General features: G+C 37.2%; 2 protein-coding genes and 2 pseudogenes across 2 annotated transcripts; all 4 read left to right on the top strand.

Annotated features, from left to right (window-relative positions):
• Window positions 1-968: 968 nt before the first annotated feature.
• Window positions 969-1,966, top strand: LOC126633966 (uncharacterized; annotated as a pseudogene).
• A 940-nt stretch (window positions 1,967-2,906) lies between these two features.
• Window positions 2,907-3,692, top strand: LOC126633965 (uncharacterized; annotated as a pseudogene).
• A 1,845-nt stretch (window positions 3,693-5,537) lies between these two features.
• On the top strand, window positions 5,538-8,871 carry LOC126634483 (uncharacterized). The gene is made up of 5 exons (XM_050305011.1): window positions 5,538-5,760; window positions 5,867-5,929; window positions 6,550-6,684; window positions 7,007-7,109; window positions 7,938-8,871. Exons 1-5 carry the CDS (start codon window positions 5,620-5,622, stop codon window positions 8,729-8,731), a joined length of 1,236 nt encoding a protein of 411 aa, XP_050160968.1. The 5' UTR covers window positions 5,538-5,619; the 3' UTR covers window positions 8,732-8,871.
• A 751-nt stretch (window positions 8,872-9,622) lies between these two features.
• Window positions 9,623-15,502, top strand: LOC126634485 (uncharacterized). The gene is made up of 11 exons (XM_050305013.1): window positions 9,623-10,431; window positions 10,544-10,606; window positions 11,210-11,344; window positions 11,685-11,787; window positions 12,597-12,667; window positions 12,780-12,884; window positions 13,649-13,682; window positions 14,090-14,190; window positions 14,300-14,359; window positions 14,420-14,623; window positions 15,113-15,502. Exons 1-11 carry the CDS (start codon window positions 10,303-10,305, stop codon window positions 15,230-15,232), a joined length of 1,125 nt encoding a protein of 374 aa, XP_050160970.1. The 5' UTR covers window positions 9,623-10,302; the 3' UTR covers window positions 15,233-15,502.
• Window positions 15,503-17,255: the final 1,753 nt, after the last annotated feature.

Here is a 17,255-nt window from a genome sequence, read left to right as displayed (position 1 = left end):
CTCTTATAAGTAAAACAACGTTGGATCAAAAAAGAAAACATTAAAATGGAGTTTGAGAAGGCTCAGATTCTCTCCCTCCTATCTCCCTCCTTAGACCATGTCCAACCCTTGGACTAAAAGCCAAATTGTTTAGCCCGAAAAATTTAGTTTTTAGCCTAGAAACAGCTTTTCTGCTCCAAACCTTCTGACCTAAAATTTTAGCCTGAGATTATTAAAGAATGAATTTAGGCTAATTTTTTTCTTAAATTAATTTTTTTTTAAATAAATATGTAGACTATCGTAAATTAATTTTTTGAACATTTTAATCTAAAAATATTTAAATTCCGATAAATATTGAAAAATCACTAAATTTTCCACAAAGCAAGCCTTCAACTTTCACCAAACTTTCAATTCACCAACCGTTCAACACCAAACTTTCAACTTTCACCAACCGTTCAACTTACATAAATCATCCTCTATATAAACACATGGCCAATATTAGTTGTTCACACAACCTTTCAACCTTCAATTATCCTCTATATTCACCAATCTTTCAACTTTCAAAGAGTTTTTGTCTCGTAAAAATCCTCCATATCTCAACAATGGGTGATAGAAAAAGGCGTAGCATGGTAATGTAGATGACACAATACCAAGCAGGGATTGAGATTGAGGATGCAAAATTGATCAACGCCGAAGCTGAACTTGAAACTTTGCAATGATTTTATCCAACAAAACTTTTTTATTTTGATTTGTGCCAACTACACCATCTTCGCTAACAGAAACCCATGTCAAGCATAAAGCAACATCTTCCTCACATGCCCAATTATGACCTCTAATATGCTCTCTTGCCATGTTGAACAATTTGGAAATGGAAAGAAATGGTAGAAAGATAAATTAGAAGAATTGTAGGAGAAAATTGAGTTTTGTGTGGGTGTTTGTATAGTTTTTGGGTGAATTTTGAGTTAAATATTTAACTATCACGGGATAAAATGACGAGTTTGTACCCGCAGTTCGTGCCAATTATCTGATGTTGCTCTGTAAACTTATATACATATTACATAATATGATGCATTCTATATAGAATAGGTTTCCTTGCAAGTTCAGATTTGCGGAAAAAAATGGTATAAATAGACGTGCATTTTCCCTCTGACTTATTGTATTTGTGCTATCTCTATGACTGTATCGAACTGTTGCAGCTTCACGATCATATGCTCGTAGTGGTCATAAACCTTATGATCTCTTTAGAAATAGAAAACCTGGTGACAAGGAATTCAGGGAAGCCTGGAAGAAAGAGATTGATGAAGATGATACTTTATGCATAGGGAGTGAAGACGAAAGTGACAATGAAAATGATGAAAAGAATCATCCTGAAAAAAGAGATTCGAAAAGTAAAACAGCAAGCGAGGGAGCACTCTGACCTGATTGATGCCGATGATAGTGATGAGTTGAGAAGTGTTGGGTCTGGAATCGATGAGGAGAAGTCTTTGTGGACTGGGAGTGAAGATGATGATGAAGAGGATATTGCTACTGAAGCCTACCCAAATGAAAGTAGTGATAAACCTATAGACAAACTGTTTGAGTTTGAAGAAACATCAAAGTATTGGACAATTTCCAAATTATTGAAACCTGAGCAGGAACCAGAGGAGTTGTCCCCTGGAAAGCAAGCTAGGAAAATATCAGTTGAGAATGCCTTGAAAAAGTTGAAGGGCCAAATATATGTTATATTAACGTGTGAGAAGTCATGAGTGACTTGGATATTCTGATATAAGCATTTGAAAATATAGTATCAAGGTTGGAATATGCAGAGCTTAGACAAAGAGGGCCTAAGAAGCCGAATATGCAGTTTTTCAAGGATATACAAACGCATATGAGAGATCAAAATTATAAGTTCTCACCTGAGTTGAAGTTGAAATCAAAGAGAAAACTGTTTGCTAGAAAGAAAGGGCAGAAAGTACAATCTAGATGGACGAAAGCACAAAAACGCTAAGTGTATCTTCCCCGTTCTTCCTCTTTACTATTTCAATCTGTCGAACTTGCAAACTATAACATGTTATATTGTATAAATGTTGGTATTATGGTGTGTGTTTCTCAGGACTATATATGTTCTACTTCTCTTTCGGATTCTCTTTCAGTTGTACTTCTAATGAGATCACACACATGTGTGCAGTCCCATAGTTTTCTATGTCAAGTTTGCAGTGCCATAAAGATAAAGTGATGTTAGGCTTGCTTCAAAAAAGAGGAAGGAAAATTTTAGCAATACCACTTGAATTTTACAGTGTTATACTTGACCACTTAAATTTTGTTTTGTGACATTTGCCACCTAAACTATACTTGTTTGCATAAATACCACCTACCATCAAAACCGCTAAGATTTACTCTAAAATATGAGTTATGTCTGAATCATTGCCATCACTATTTCGTTCTGTCATTGAAACCTTTAGCCTGTGAAACGAGGATTCATTTTGTTTTCGACAACAAGGAAACAACCACTTGAAAGTGCATAAGCGATATTCCGAACTTCCACTATTTCCTGTTCTGTGGTGTTTTTATAGTGAGTATGATTATGTGTGTTTCTTGATTGAATTTGAATTGTTTTAGAATTAAACTACAACAACAACAACAACAACAATTAAGCCTTATCCCAATAGGTAGGGTTGGCTGTATGAATCCTAGAACGCCACTGCGTTCTGTGTGAATTCTATGGCCTAGATAAAATGACGAATTTGTAGTCGCAGTTTCGAGCCAAGTATGTGATGTTGCTCTGTAAACTTAGATACATGTTACATAATATTATGCATTCTATATAAAATAGATTTCCTTGCAAGTTCAAATTTGCGGAAGAAAAAAAGTTACATAGATAAAGCTTTGTAATACAAACATTCACTCTGACTTTTGTACTTGTGCTACCTGTATGACTGTATTGTACTATTGCAACTTCACGATCATATGCTTGTGGTGGTCATAAACCTTATAATCTATTTGGAAATGGAAAACCTGGTGGCAAGGAATTCAGGGAAGCCTGGAAGAAAGAGATTGATGAAGATGATACTTTATGGACAAGGAGTGAAGATGAAAGTGACAATGAAAAAGATGAAAAGAGTAGTCTTGAAAAAGAGATTCGAAAAGTAAGATAGCAGGCGAGGGAGCACTCTGAACTGATTGACGCCGATGATAGTGATGAGTTGAGATGTGTTTGGTTTGGAAGGGACGAGGAGAAGTCTTTGTGGACTGGGAGTGAAGATGATGATGACGACGATATTCCTACTGAAGCCTACCCAAATGAAAGTAGCGATAAACATATAGACAAACTGTTTGAGTTTGAAGAACCATCCAAGTATCGGACAATTTCTGAATTATTGAAAGCTGAGCAGGAACATGAGGAGTTGTCCCCTGGAAAGCAAGCTAGGAAAATTGCAGTTGAGAATGCCTTGAAAAAGTTGAACAAGGGGTCAGATGGGCTATATATTAACGTGTGGGAGGTCATGAGTGACTTGGATATTCTGATAGGAGCATTTGAAAATATAGTTTCAAGGCCGAAATATGCAGAGCTTAGACAGGGAGGGTCGTAGTTTTTCAAGGATATACAAACGCGTATGAGAGATCCAAATTATAAGTTCTCACCTGAGTTGAAATTGAAACCAAAGAGCAAACTAGTTGCTAGAAAGAAATGGCAGAAGGTACAATCTAGACGGAGGAAAGCATAAAAGCGCTAAGTGTATCCTCCTCATTCTTCCTCTTTACTGTTTCAATATGCCAAACTTGCAAACTGTAACATGTTATATTGTAAAACTGTTGGTATTATGGTGTGTGTTTCTCAGTTCTATATATGTTCTACTTCTCTTTCGAATTCTCGTCCAATTGTACTTCTAATGAGATCAAACACATGTTTGCAGTCCCATAGTATTCTTTGTCAAGTTTGTAGTGCCATAAAGATAAAGTGATGTTAGGCTTGCTTTGAAATAGAGGAAGGAAAATTTTAGCAATACCACTTGAATTTTACATAGTGTTATACTTGACCACTTAAATTTTGTTTTGTGACATTTGCCACCTAAATTAAACTTGTTTGCATAAATACCACTTACCGTCAAAACCGCTAAGATTTACTCTAAAATACGAGTTATGTCTAAATCATTGTCATCACTATTTCGTGTCAAATTATCACTTGAACTATTTTTTTTGTTTCATAGCCAGTTGAAATGTTTTTTTTTTCCCAAACTACCCTCTAAATCTAGTTGAATTGTCATGTCCTCATTCACTCGAGGCATTGAAAAGATAAAATTAAGTTAATTCATTCCTTAGAGCACAATTACTTGACTGGAAGTCAGTGTTACTATTCTTTAAGGAGCAAATTGTTCACTTTCTAGTGCCTAATATTGGCACACTCATATTTAGACAAATCCCTTAACCTATTTCTACATCAAATTAAGACCATCTCCAACCTTGGGCTAAAACTTAAAATTTTTAGCCCAAAAAATTTAGGTTTAGCCCAGAAACAATTTTTCTGCTCCAACTCTTCTGGCCTAAATTTTTTAGCCTAAGATTATTAAAGAATAAATTTAGGCTATTTTTTTCTTTTAAAGTAATTTAAAAAAATTATGTACACTATCATAATTTAATTTTATGAACGTTTTAACCTAAAAATATTTAAATTCTGATAAATATTGAAAAATCACTAAATTTGGATGAATTTTGAGTTAAATAATTTTTTTAATTATTTTAGCCGTTAGATTTAAATTTGGACTGTTAGATCTTTTTTTACCGTTAGATTTAATTATATTCGATCTCAACCGTTGAATTCAATAAATCCTGGGAGACATGCCCGTGGGCCATGTTGATGGGGTCCCGCTAGTGGTGTCCACACCATTGTCTGGGCAAAATCCTCGAGGGAATTTGATCTTTGTTCGGCTTTTAGCTTTTAGTCCACTCATTTAGCAAGCGTTGGGTTGGGAGGGGAATAAAACCTAAAAAATTGCATTTAGCCCAAGATTGGGTTTGGTCTAAGGGTTACCAAAATTCTCCTTCTACGGTTGAAGGTCAAAGGTCTAAATTTCAACTCAAATAAAATAAAGTTTAAGATGACACAAATGTATTATACGTAAAATATCGCTATTATGTGACCTAATTCAATCTCTTTTTCGTAGTTGATCTCTTATAAGTAAAATAACGGTTGATAAAAAAAGAGAACATTAAAATGGAGTTTAAAAGAATCTGATTCTCTCCCCTCTCATCTCCCTCCCTTTGTGCACCCTCCTTATAATCGGGACCATTCAAACCAGATCCAATGGGTAAGAGCTATCCCTCCCTTTGTTTCTTACGTGGCACAATCTTGTGTTTTGATCGACTTGTAAATGTTTTGGATGGCTGTGGATGAAATGAGGGGCAGAGAATCGGGCCTGAGATTGAGAGCACAAAAGAAAAATAAACTTTAACGAAAAACTCTTTTGTATTATTTATTTTAATAAAAAATAATATATTTACATTAAAAAAATAAAATTTGATATTATTTATCTTATTTTTATCGTTAAAACTTAAAATTTGATTAGTCTCCTAAGAAAATAGGCCGAAGTAGAATTGCAAGAAGCGGATAAGCATGGTACACAGTCCCAAAGTTTGTACGAGGAGGCAAGTGAAATTGTGAGCATGAATTCGTCGCTGGTGTTTCGTCGCTTCTGGTGCTTCAGTGCCGCAACTTCATCATCTTCTTCTTCTTCTTCTTCTTCTTCTTCTACTTTATGCTTCGCTTCCAACAAGAAGCCCCTCGTCTTCTTAGGCTTTCCTCAGGTGCTGCCTTCTCTCTCTCTCTCTCTCTCTCTCTCTCTCTATATATATATATATATATTTATACATTTGTGGTTATGAGGTGATGAAATGTCTACTGGTTTTGAAGGTGTTAGCAACGGTTCTGGATGCCCTTCTCAATGCATCCACTGCCGCAGACTCACTCTTTGAGGTATTCAATGGATGCCCTTCTCCATGCTTTCAACTTTACCTCAAATGGGTTTTCTTTTCTGGCTTCTTCTTCTTTCCTTTTTTATTTAATTTTTTTATTTGTTTTCAATTTTTAATTTTGGGTTTTCTTCACTTTATGATGCCATTAGAATTCCACAATTTGATTGTTTTTTAGTCTGGTTTATTGGGTTTCATAATTTAGTGATGTGAAATGCCTTTTAAGCACATGATGTCCAAGAAGCGTTCGTGCCGGATTGAATTGTGAATGGGGTTAATTTCTGGTGTTGTGGAATTTAGACAGTCAGTGGACTTATCATTTAGCTGGTTGTGTTGTGTTGTGTTTCGGTCATTGCTTTCTCTTGTGTTGCGACATCTTAAAGGTTCAATTGGATTAGTTTTATGCCAAACTAGTCGAACCCAGGCTTATTGCATATGAGCTTACTAATATTTTATATCGGTTTTATGTCAAACTTGTTTTCGTATTTACTCTTTTTTTGGGGGGAAGATAGTAGGGACTGACGTAGGCCAGGAAAATTGGTGATGCATACTTTCGCTATTGATATAGTGTAAAAATACAGAGTCATTGCTTGGATTATGAATGAATAATTTGCTCTGATTTAGATTGCAGCTATTGTTACTCAGCCCCCATCCAGAAAGTCTAGGGGGAAAAAGTTGATGCCTTCTCCTTTAGCACAGCATGCTCTTGACAGAGGCTTCCCTTCAAACCTTATTTTCACACCTGAACGGGCTGGAGAGGTAATTTTCTATCATCTTTTTGTAGGAAATGATTTCTCTATTTATTCCTTATGAGTAATCCATGTAGTGGCTAGAGATGCGCTTATGAGCACCATGGAGTTATCGGTAGAAATCTCTGATATTGGGTGCCACACCTTCTGTGGAGCTGCAATTTAGGTTTTCTTATGCCGAAGGTCATGCACATTAGAAATAACCCAATAGTGCTGCAAAATGGGTTTCCATATATTCCCAGTGTTCATTAGATTATTGTCTCTCAAAGATTTTGATAGTGTTAGGAGTGAATTTAGATGAAGAGGGTTCATTTTTATTAATGTTCGTGCAGGATGTGTTTTTGTCCGACTTAAGAGCTTTGCAGCCACAACTTTGCATCACTGCTGCTTATGGGAACATTTTACCTACCAAGTTTCTCAATATCCCAACATTGGGTGAGTCGAATGAATTTCCCTGGCGAAAGTGAATTCTTGTTCTCTGCTGCATATTAATTTTCCATGCACTTTTCTGCATTTGACTTTGGAATCAGATGGGTATAATCTCAGCACGGTTACTTGGAATGGGGAATTGTTGCCATTTGTCCTCATTCCAACGTTTATTTAGAATAGAAAGAATTAAGAAGAAACGAAAAACATCTTAACAGAAACCAACCTTATTCTCATTGCAATCCAGACGATCGATGAGAGTTGCTCATTCTGATTCCTTCAATTTGGGTAATCCTCTCAATGCTTCAAATATGAGACGCCCTATCCAGCTAGTAGTCATGTACCAAGGGTAAATCAGTGATATGGAGGCATGAGACTAGTAATTGAACTCGAAATGTTTCTTGGCTCTTAGAGCTTGCCTTTTAAGGGATATTGCACACTTATTAGATTATTCAGTATCTGTACCTGGGATATTTAAGTTTAACTTTTGAGGGGGAGGAAGGTTGGCAGATGAACTTTGTTCCTAATAATTTGGTTAGCAGATCAAGATTTTTTTTCTGCATTCATTTTAAACCTTTTCGAGATAATTGGTGGTCTGAAGATCATAATAGATGGTTAATGATTATTTACTGCAGTGTATGCTAATAATTTGGTTAGCAGTTCAAGCCAAGTATGTTGCTCTGTAAACTAATATACATGTTACATAATATGATGCATTCTATATAAAATAGGTTTCCTTACAAGTTTAGATTTGCAGAAAAAGGTGTATAAATAGACGTGCATTTTCCCTCTGACTTTTGTACTTGTGCCCTGTATGACTGTTTCGAACTGTTGCAGCTTCGCGATCATATGCTCATGGTGGTCATAAACCTTATGATCTCTTTGGAAATGGAAAACCTGGTGACAAGGAATTCAGGGAAGCCTGGAAGAAAGAGATTGATGAAGATGATACTTTATGGACAGGGAGTGAAGACGAAAGTGACAATGAAAAGGATGAAAAGAGTCGTCTTGAAAAAGAGATTCGAAAAGTAAGACAACAGGCGAGGGAGCACTCTGACCTAATTGATGCCGATGATAGTGATGAGTTGAGAAGTGTTTGGTCTGGAAGCGACGAGGAGAAGTCTCTGTGGACTGGGAGTGAAGATGATGATGACGACGATATTCCTATTGAAGCCTACCCAAATGAAAGTAGTGATAAACATATAGACAAACTATTTGAGTTTGAAGAAACATCAAAGTATCGGACAATTTCCGAATTATTGAAAGCTGAGCAGGAACCAGAGGAGTTGTCCCCTGGAAAGCAAGCTAGGAAAATTGCAGTTGAGAATGCCTTGAAAAAGTTGAAGAAAGGGCCAGACGGGCGTTATATTAACGTGTGGGAGGTCATGAGTGACTTGGATATTTTGGTAGGAGCATTTGAAAATATAGTATCAGGGCCGGAATATGCAGAGCTTAGACAGGGAGGGCCTAAGAAACTGAATATGCAGTTTTTCAAGGATATACAAACGCGTATGAGAGATCCTAATTATAAGTTCTCACCTGAGTTGAAGTTGAAACCAAAGAGCAAACTAGTTGCTAGAAAGAAATGGCAAAAAGTACAATCTAGACGGAGGAAAGCACAAAAGCGCTAAGTATATCGTCCTCGTTCTTTCTCTTTACTGTTTCAATCTGTCGAACTTGCAAACTATATCATGTTATATTGTATAAATGTTGGTATTATGGTGTGTGTTTCTCAGTATTATATATGTTCTATTTCTCTTTCGGGTTCTCATCTAGTTGTACTTCTAATGAAATCACACACATGTTTGCAGTTTATAGTTTTCTATGTCAAGTTTGCAGTGCCATCAAGATAAAGTGATGTTAGGCTTGCTTCAAAAAAGAGGAAGGAAAATTTTAGCAATACTACTTGAATTTAGACAGTGTTATACTCGACCACTGAAATTTTGTTTTGTGATATTTGCCACCTAAACTAAACTTGTTTGCATAAATACCACCTACCGTCAAAACCGTTAAGATTTACTCTAAAATTTGAGTTATGTCTGAATCATTATCATCACTATTTCATGTCAAATTATCACCTAAACATATTTTGTTTCATATAGCCACTTGAAATTTTTTTTTTTTGCTAAATTACCCTCTAAACTAGTTGAATTGTCAAGTCCTCATTCATCAGAGGCATTGAAAAGATAAAATTAAGTTAATTTATTCATTGGAGCACAATTACTTGATTGGAAGTTAGTGTTACTTTTCTTTAAGAAGCAAATCATTCAATTTCTAGTGTCTAATAGTGGCACACTCGTATTTAAACAAATCCCTTAGCCTATTTCTACATCAAATTAAGTAAATAACATAAGGGTTACCACAACTCTCCTTAAATCAGAGATCTAAATTTCAACTTAAATAAAATAGAGTTTTAAGATAACACAAATGTATTATATTTTAAATATCGCTATTATGTGGCGTAATTCAACCTCTTTTCCGTAGATGGTCTCTTATAAGTAAAATAACGTTCGATCAAAAAAGAGAACATTAAAATGGAGCTTGAGAAGACTCGGATTCTCTCCCTCCTATCTCCCTCCTTATAATCGGGACCATTCAAACCAGATCCAATGGGTAAAAGCTATGCAACCTCCTACAACCCCAATTATATTCCCCTCTACTTCTCTCCCCCCGTCGTCTCCAACATTTGCCTCCATCACTAATGCCATGGCTGCAATCAATCCAGTCAGTGTCGAAATAGCTTCTTGTCCTCTTTCTCAAGCCTCGAGGCCTACCTCCGATCCATGGCTCACATACCTTCCCGCCTCGGTCACCAGGCCAATTCCGTCTCCGATGACGAAATGAGCGCCGTCCGAGCTCGCTCCGGCTCCCACATGCAGAAGAGGCTCCACTGGTTCGACCTCATCGTATTGGGCCTCGGCAGCACCGTGGTTGATGGCGCCTTTGTGGACTATCTTATTTCAGCGCCTCATTTGTTTCTTACGTGGCACAATCTTGTGTTTTGATCGACTTGTAAATGCTTTGGACGGCTGTGGATGAAGGGAGGGCACAGGAGGGGAGAGAAAGACGAGGGGAGAGAATCGGGCACAAAAGAAAATAAGCCGAAGTTAGAATTGCAAGAAGCGGATAAGCAGAAGTACATATAGTTCCAAAGCTCTCTCAGTTGGTAGGTTTGTACGAGGAGGCAAGTGAAATTGTGAGCATGAATTCGTCGCTGGTGTTTCGTCGCTTCTGGTGCTTCAGTGCCGCAACTTCATCTTCATCTTCTTCTTCTTCTACCTTATGCTTCGCTTCCAACAAGAAGCCCCTCGTCTTCTTAGGCTCTCCTCAGGTGCTGCCTTTTCTCTCTCTCTCTCTCTCTCTCTCTCTCTCTCTCTATATATATATATATATATTTATACATTTGTGGTTATGAGGTGATGAAATGTCTACTGGTTTTGAAGGTGTCATCAACTGTTCTGGATGCCCTTCTCAATGCATCCACTGCCGCAGACTCACTCTTTGAGGTATTCAATGGATGCCCTTCTCCATGCCTTCAACTTTACCTCAAACGGGTTTTCTTTTCTCGCTTCTTCCTTCTTTATTTTTCATTTTTTCATTTTGGGTTTTCTTCACTTTATGATGCCATTAGAATTCCACAATTTGATTGTTTTTGAGTTTGGTTTATTGGGTTACATAGTTTAGTGATGTTACATGCCTATTAAGCACATTATGTCCAAGAAGCGTTCGTGCCGGATTGAATTGTGAATGGGGTTAATTTCTGGTGCTGTGGAATTTAGATAGTCAGTAGACATATCATTTAGCTGGTTGTGTTGTGTTTCGGTCATTGCTTTCTCTTGTGTTGCAGCATCATAAGGCATCTTAAAGGTTCAATTGGATTAGTTTTATGCCAAACTTGTCGAACCTAGGCTTATTGCATATGAGCTGACTAATATTTCATATCAGTTTTATGTCAAACTTGTTTTCATATTTACTCTTTTTTTTCGGGGGAAGATAGTAGGGACTGACGTAGGCCAAGAAAAATGGTGATGCATACTTTCGCTATTGATATAGTGTAAAAATACAGAGTCATTGCTTAGATTAGGAATGAATAATTTGCTCTGATTTAGGTTGCAGCTATTGTTACACAGCCACCATCCAGAAAGTCTAGGGGGAAAAAGTTGATGCCTTCTCCTTTAGCACAGCATGCTCTTGACAGAGGCTTCCCTTCAAACCTTATTTTCACACCTGAACGGGCTGGAGAGGTAATTTTCTATCATATTTTTGTAGGAAATGATTTCTTTATTTATTCCTTACGGGTAATCCATGTAGTGACTAGAGATGTGCTTATGAGCACCATGGAGTTATCTGTAGAAATCTCCGATATTGGGTACTACACCTTCTGTAGAGCTGCATTTTAGGTTTTCTTATGCCAAAGGTCATGTGCATTAGAAACAACCCAATACTGCTTCTTATTGCTCTATATGATTAAAATGGGTTTCCATATATTCCCAGTGCTCATTAGATTATTGTCTCTCAAAGATTTTGATAGTGTTAGGAGTGAATTTAGATGAAGAGGGTTCATTTTTATTAATGTTTGTGCAGGAAGTGTTTTTGTCCGACTTAAGAGCTTTGCAGCCACAACTTTGCATCACTGCTGCTTATGGGAACATTTTACCTACCAAGTTTCTCAATATCCCAACATTGGGTTAGTCGAATGAATTTCCCTGACAAAAGTGAATTCTTGTTCTCTGCTGCATATCAATTTTCCATGCACTTTTCTGCATTTGACTTTGGAATCAGATGGGTATAATCTCAGCACGGTTACTTGGAATGGGGAATTGTTGCCATTTGTCCCCATTCCAACATTTATTTAGAATAGAAAGAATTAAGAAGAAACGAAAAACATCTTAACAGAAACCAACCTTATTCTCATTGCAATCCAGACGATGAATGAGAGTTGCTCATTCTGATTCCTTCAATTTGGGTAATCCTCTCAATGCTTCAAATATGAGACGCCCTGTCCAGCTAGTAGTCATGTACCAAGGGTAAATCAGTGATATGGAGGCATGAGACTAGTAATTGAACTCGAAATGTTTCTTGGCTCTTAGAGCTTGCCTTTTAAGGGATATTGCACACTTATTAGATTATTCAGTATCTGTACCTGGGATATTTAAGTTAACTTTTGAGGGGGAGGAAGGTTGGCAGATGAACTTTGTTCCTAATAATTTGGTTAGCAGATCAAGATTTTTTTTTTTCTGCATTCATTTTAAACCTTTTCGAGACAATTGGTGGTCTAAAGATCATAATAGATGGTTAATGATTATTTACTGCAGTGTATGCTTTAATTCCACCATGCTTGTTTTTACTTTGATACGGCATCTTTTATTCACAATGTGAACTCGCGAGTTGCATATCTTGAGTGAGCATAAATGAATTTCTAAATTTGAGATTGCTATCTTCAAACCTAATCAGCTGGTAGCATTATTTCTCAATCCAAAGTGACAATTTTCTCAGGTACGGTCAATATACACCCAAGTTTGCTTCCATTGTATCGTGGAGCTGCACCTGTTCAAAGAGCCTTGCAGGTTTTTAGGTTTTGATGTTCCCTATCTCGTAGGCTATAAAGTATTGCATGTGTTTTATAGTCACATTTATTATATCTGAATAAGAAGTTCTACATTTTCTTGTTTGAATTAGGATGGTGTTAATGAAACAGGAGTATCCTTAGCGTTCACTGTTCGTGCACTGGATGCTGGGCCTGTCATTGCCTGTGAAAGAATGGAAATTGATGATCAAATTAAGGTATGAATGATGCTTATCTAGTGAAGTTATGGATGCAAAAGTTTTAGGACCCATCTCATCTGTGTTATTTTTGGGTCAAAGTCAGTAATGATTTGTCAGGACAGATGAAGTAGTAAGTTAGCAACTAACATGCCTTAGGTACAACATCTTCTCCTATCAAAGAAATAAAAAATGTACCAGATTTTTAATACACAATGGTTTATGTACACGTTCTATATATCTATGTACCCACAAGTAAACTACATTCCTGGTAAAAAAGAAGAGCAAAAAAAGTTGATCTTCATGCGTAACGATGTTGATGTTTTGATGTTCATCTGAGCTGTTTTATTTCTGGGTTTGAGTCAGTAACAATTTGTCTGGATCAAGTAGTATCTGACATCCTTGAGGTGCAAGGTCCATGGTATGTGATGGTTTGTATGTACATGTGTATCTTGGGGCCTACAAGTTAATAGCACTTCCCCACCAAATAGGGAGGAAAAAGGTTAATCTTAGTGAGTGCAATATGAGTGGATGCACACCCATGCACACGCATAGTTGCAAACTTCAATAGTAACAGTGAGAGTACATTGGAAACATTTCTTTTGGTTAGGGAGATTTTTTGCGGCCATAAATTGAGTTTATATTTTGGGGAAATATGAAACTTTTAGGTGTATTAAAGCCTAGTTCAAGACTAATTTCATCTTCCCTATTGAGCCTAGTTTCAGGGTTGCTGCCATTTTCAACGCATTTTTTTTTAGTAAATGTTTATTCTGGTTCTCATGCAGGCACCGGATCTACTTGCACTACTATTTAATGAAGGTGTGCTTTGTTCCTTTTACTCCCCCTTTTTCTGATATGTTCTATAGTTTTAATTTCGGTTTTGCTAATTATAGTTTATAACTTACTTATACTTTAGTTTAATACTGCAGTCTAATCTATTGGTGCTTAGAGTTCAGTGGCAGAATATAAATTACTAAGCTATCAAGCTGAGAATCTTATTTGACATTAAGCATTATACATTTCCTTAAGTCTTCCTGAAACATGGTGTTTAGTCCTTGGCATATATTGTTTTCTCATGTGTCATTATCCTGTACATATTCTGTGAGCAGTTACCTGTGCGAATTGGTTTTAAGTCGGATCTACGCCAGTGCAGCCATATTTACCAATTTAGTGCAGCTTTGGTTCAACTACACTTCACTGATGTAACCTACTGTTATACTTTGCAGGATCTAAACTATTGATCAACGAGCTTCCTTCTATATTTGATGGGTCAGCTAAGGTGAAAGCACGTCCCCAGGATGACTCTAAAGCTACCTTAGCTCCCAAGGTAGACATTGCAGTTGAAGTGACTTCTATGCTACGACACAATGGGGACCAGATATGTTTTCTAGGGTTGCCTTTGATTTTAATTTTGAGTTCATTTGTGTTTTGCATAGATTGCTCCGGAAGAATCGTGGCTGTCCTTTGATCAGGAGGCTTCAGTTCTACATAATAAGGTATGCTCTCTTCTTTTGCCTCATATTGGATAACGGAGTCATGAATCACAACCCCTACAGATTCGTGCATTTGCAGGGTGGCCTGGAACTCGAGCTAAAGTTGTCATTATTGACAACAAAACTGGTCAAGAGAATATCATGGAATTCAAAATTATGACAACTAAAGTCTGCAGCCAGAGCAATGTTCAGGTCAACCAAGCGGATGAAATCACCTTTATAAAGCCTGCATTAGTATTTCCCTGTGGACGGGGCACAGCGCTTGAGGTACCTCCTGTCTCTGTCAGCTTCTGTTATTGTCTAGTCTTGCTGCTACTGCTAGCTTAGCGGTTATAACGCAGAGCTCATGTATTTTCATTTCCTGACATTATTTCTCTGTGAGCTATAAATTTGTTGTCTTTTATTTCTGCAAGTCATTGGCCAAAATTATGATCAAACAACTTCTATCCCAATAGCCCTTTAAGTCCTCCCCCCTCCCTAAACATTCAAAGTATGGGATCAACAATCTAACTGACCGTATTGCTACGCTCCTCGTATTTACTTACCAAATCTAGATTTTTCCAAAGCTACGCACACTTTGTCCCTCTCTTTCTTTCTAACAAATTAAATGCTGATGCGTACTAACACCTCATTTGGCGAGTCTAATTTAATTTTACTGTCTTCAATCTAAATACATATTGGAAAAGGTATGTATAGGATGATACATTTGGTCCGTCAATTCTCAAACTGAATGTATGCTTTTGACAACGTATTTAGGTATTGGAGGTTCAGATTCCGGGTAAGAAGGCAATAAGTGCAGCTGCCTTCTGGAATGGTTTGCGTGGTCAAAAACTGAAGATATACCGTGCTTCCAATGTAAACGGTAATTCTAGTTAGTTTAAAGGTTTGAGCAATTTTGTTGGGTAGCATTGTTTCATCATCAGTATTTCTTTTTATACACCCCCATTCTTTTAATTAATTTTATTGGAAATACATGTGATATTTATTGGAATTCTTCCTGTATTGATCTCTATGGTACAAAGATACCAATTTGATTTAGTGAAATCAAAATATGGACAAGTAGAACAAGATTTCCATTGGTTTGTATCGAAATGTTGGTAATTTTCTTTTTATTAAATGATAAACATAACGGGAATTGATTTACAATCATGTCTGTTGTTTCTGTTTGATTTATTCAATTCGACAGCTAGAATAAGGAGTGTGTGTGTGAAAATCACCTCTGTAAGATAATACTAAAAGAAAACAACACTATCAATTACATTTGGTCGCATAAATTCAAGTGACATGTTGCCAACCACGTTGCTGAAAATTCTTCAACGCCAAAAGAAAGCGTTTCTGCTGCAACCATTGTACTTGAGGAGCAATGAACGTTTCCTAGTTAGCTCGATGAAGTGCCTTACTCATGGCAGAAACCCAAACGTCATCACTTGTCACTGACATACGCAGCACTGAGTTTTCTGCCACTGCGAGGGCGTCGGCTGCAGTTGCTGGGCTGGGTCTTGGGTGGAGCTGTTCCCTTCCCTGCACAACTCCTTTTCTCGTCCTGTAATTTTGGATAGATTATTCCATGATCCATTAGAAGCCATTATTCCGGGTTCTTTTTCTAAATAAATAATAAATTTAAAGCAAAGCCACAGTCCATGTTTTGATACCCTCCATACTGAATAAGACAGGTGCAAGTACTTTTGAAAAATTCCGATTGAAGTCCTCTGCATAAATTGAGATAATTGGAGCAATGATCCTTCAATTTTAGATCAATTGGAACTTTGGTTTCTAAACTAAAAATTTGTGAATATTGTTCCCTCAACTTGTAATAATGTTGAGCAATGGTCCTTTTAGCTATCTCTATTGAACTTCCACAATTTTTTTGGCCCCCTTAAACCCTTTATTTTGGATGGAAGTTCTTATAGAGTTAGCCAAATGATCATTGTTGTACATTATAACAAGTTCAGGAACTAGCACTAACAGTTAATTCATAGACAAAAGCTCTAATTGAGCCAAAATTTAGAGATCATTGCTCCAATTTTCTCGCATAAGTTTTGTCAATGTTATGATATTTACAAGTGTTGGAAAATATAAGGCCTAATTGTGAGAGACCTTCTCTCTACTTGTGAGAGTATATCCCACAGTTGCGTGGGGGTTTTCGACCCTAATCAAATCCAGTGGTGCCGACTCTAGCTTTGGCTAGGGTTGGTGGCCGATCTCCCTTTTCTTTCTTTGTGTCCTAATTTCCCCTTTTATGCTGCTTTTTCCCTGCTCTCCATCTCAATTTGTTCTCCTTTTCTTTCCTCATTGGCGTCTCTCCTCCTTGTTCATCTAAGCTGTGATCTTCAATCATACTTTCCATGGGGATTGTGCGTAGCGTTTTGGTGCTTCAACCACACCACCACCTTCTCTCTATTGTCTATCATTTCTAACAGTGTTGCTCATGGTTTTCCATAGGCTTCTTTTTTTTAAGAGGCGACTCATTTCATTCCGTTGTTGGTTATCTTTACTTTTGTGGCTGTGCTCGGGGAACTATTTGGGGTTGGATGATGAGTTTGGCAAGGCAATCGGTTGTGGGCATGGATTTGTGCAGGTTAAGATGCACGGGACACACAAAAGAAGTACTTTGATCCTATTAGACGGGGGAGGGTGAAGAAGCAAGGACAGAAGGGTAGAGTTCAAGAGAGCAAAATGCGTTTAGGAACGGGGAATATAGGAACCTTAACGGGAAAATCTATGGAAGTAGTGGAAGTTATGGTGAGGAGAAGGATAAATATTATGTGCCTACAAGAAACTAAGTGGGTTGGTAGTAAGGCAAAGGATCTAGAAAACTCAGGGTTTAAACTTTGGTATTCGGGCACAAATAGAACGAGAAACGGTGTTGGCATCATCGTGGACAAGACCTTGACACAAG

The sequence above is a fragment of the Malus sylvestris genome, chromosome 9 (genome assembly GCF_916048215.2).
Source record: "Malus sylvestris chromosome 9, drMalSylv7.2, whole genome shotgun sequence".
NCBI lineage: Eukaryota > Viridiplantae > Streptophyta > Magnoliopsida > Rosales > Rosaceae > Malus > Malus sylvestris.
The sequence above is the reverse complement of the archived record's forward strand: the minus strand, read 5'-3'. Positions and strand labels throughout refer to the sequence as shown.

Bases quoted from the DNA above. Each gene is read 5' to 3' on its own strand.
- LOC126634483 (XM_050305011.1), top strand. From the start codon at position 5,620: ATGAATTCGTCGCTGGTGTTTCGTCGCTTCTGGTGCTTCAGTGCCGCA. The intron at 5,761-5,866 runs GTGCTGCCTTCT...CTGGTTTTGAAG, and splicing joins TCTTCTTAGGCTTTCCTCAG to GTGTTAGCAACGGTTCTGGA. The intron at 6,685-7,006 runs GTAATTTTCTAT...ATGTTCGTGCAG, and splicing joins CACCTGAACGGGCTGGAGAG to GATGTGTTTTTGTCCGACTT.
- LOC126634485 (XM_050305013.1), top strand. From the start codon at position 10,303: ATGAATTCGTCGCTGGTGTTTCGTCGCTTCTGGTGCTTCAGTGCCGCA. The intron at 11,788-12,596 runs GTTAGTCGAATG...CAATTTTCTCAG, and splicing joins TCTCAATATCCCAACATTGG to GTACGGTCAATATACACCCA. The intron at 13,683-14,089 runs GTGTGCTTTGTT...TATACTTTGCAG, and splicing joins TGCACTACTATTTAATGAAG to GATCTAAACTATTGATCAAC.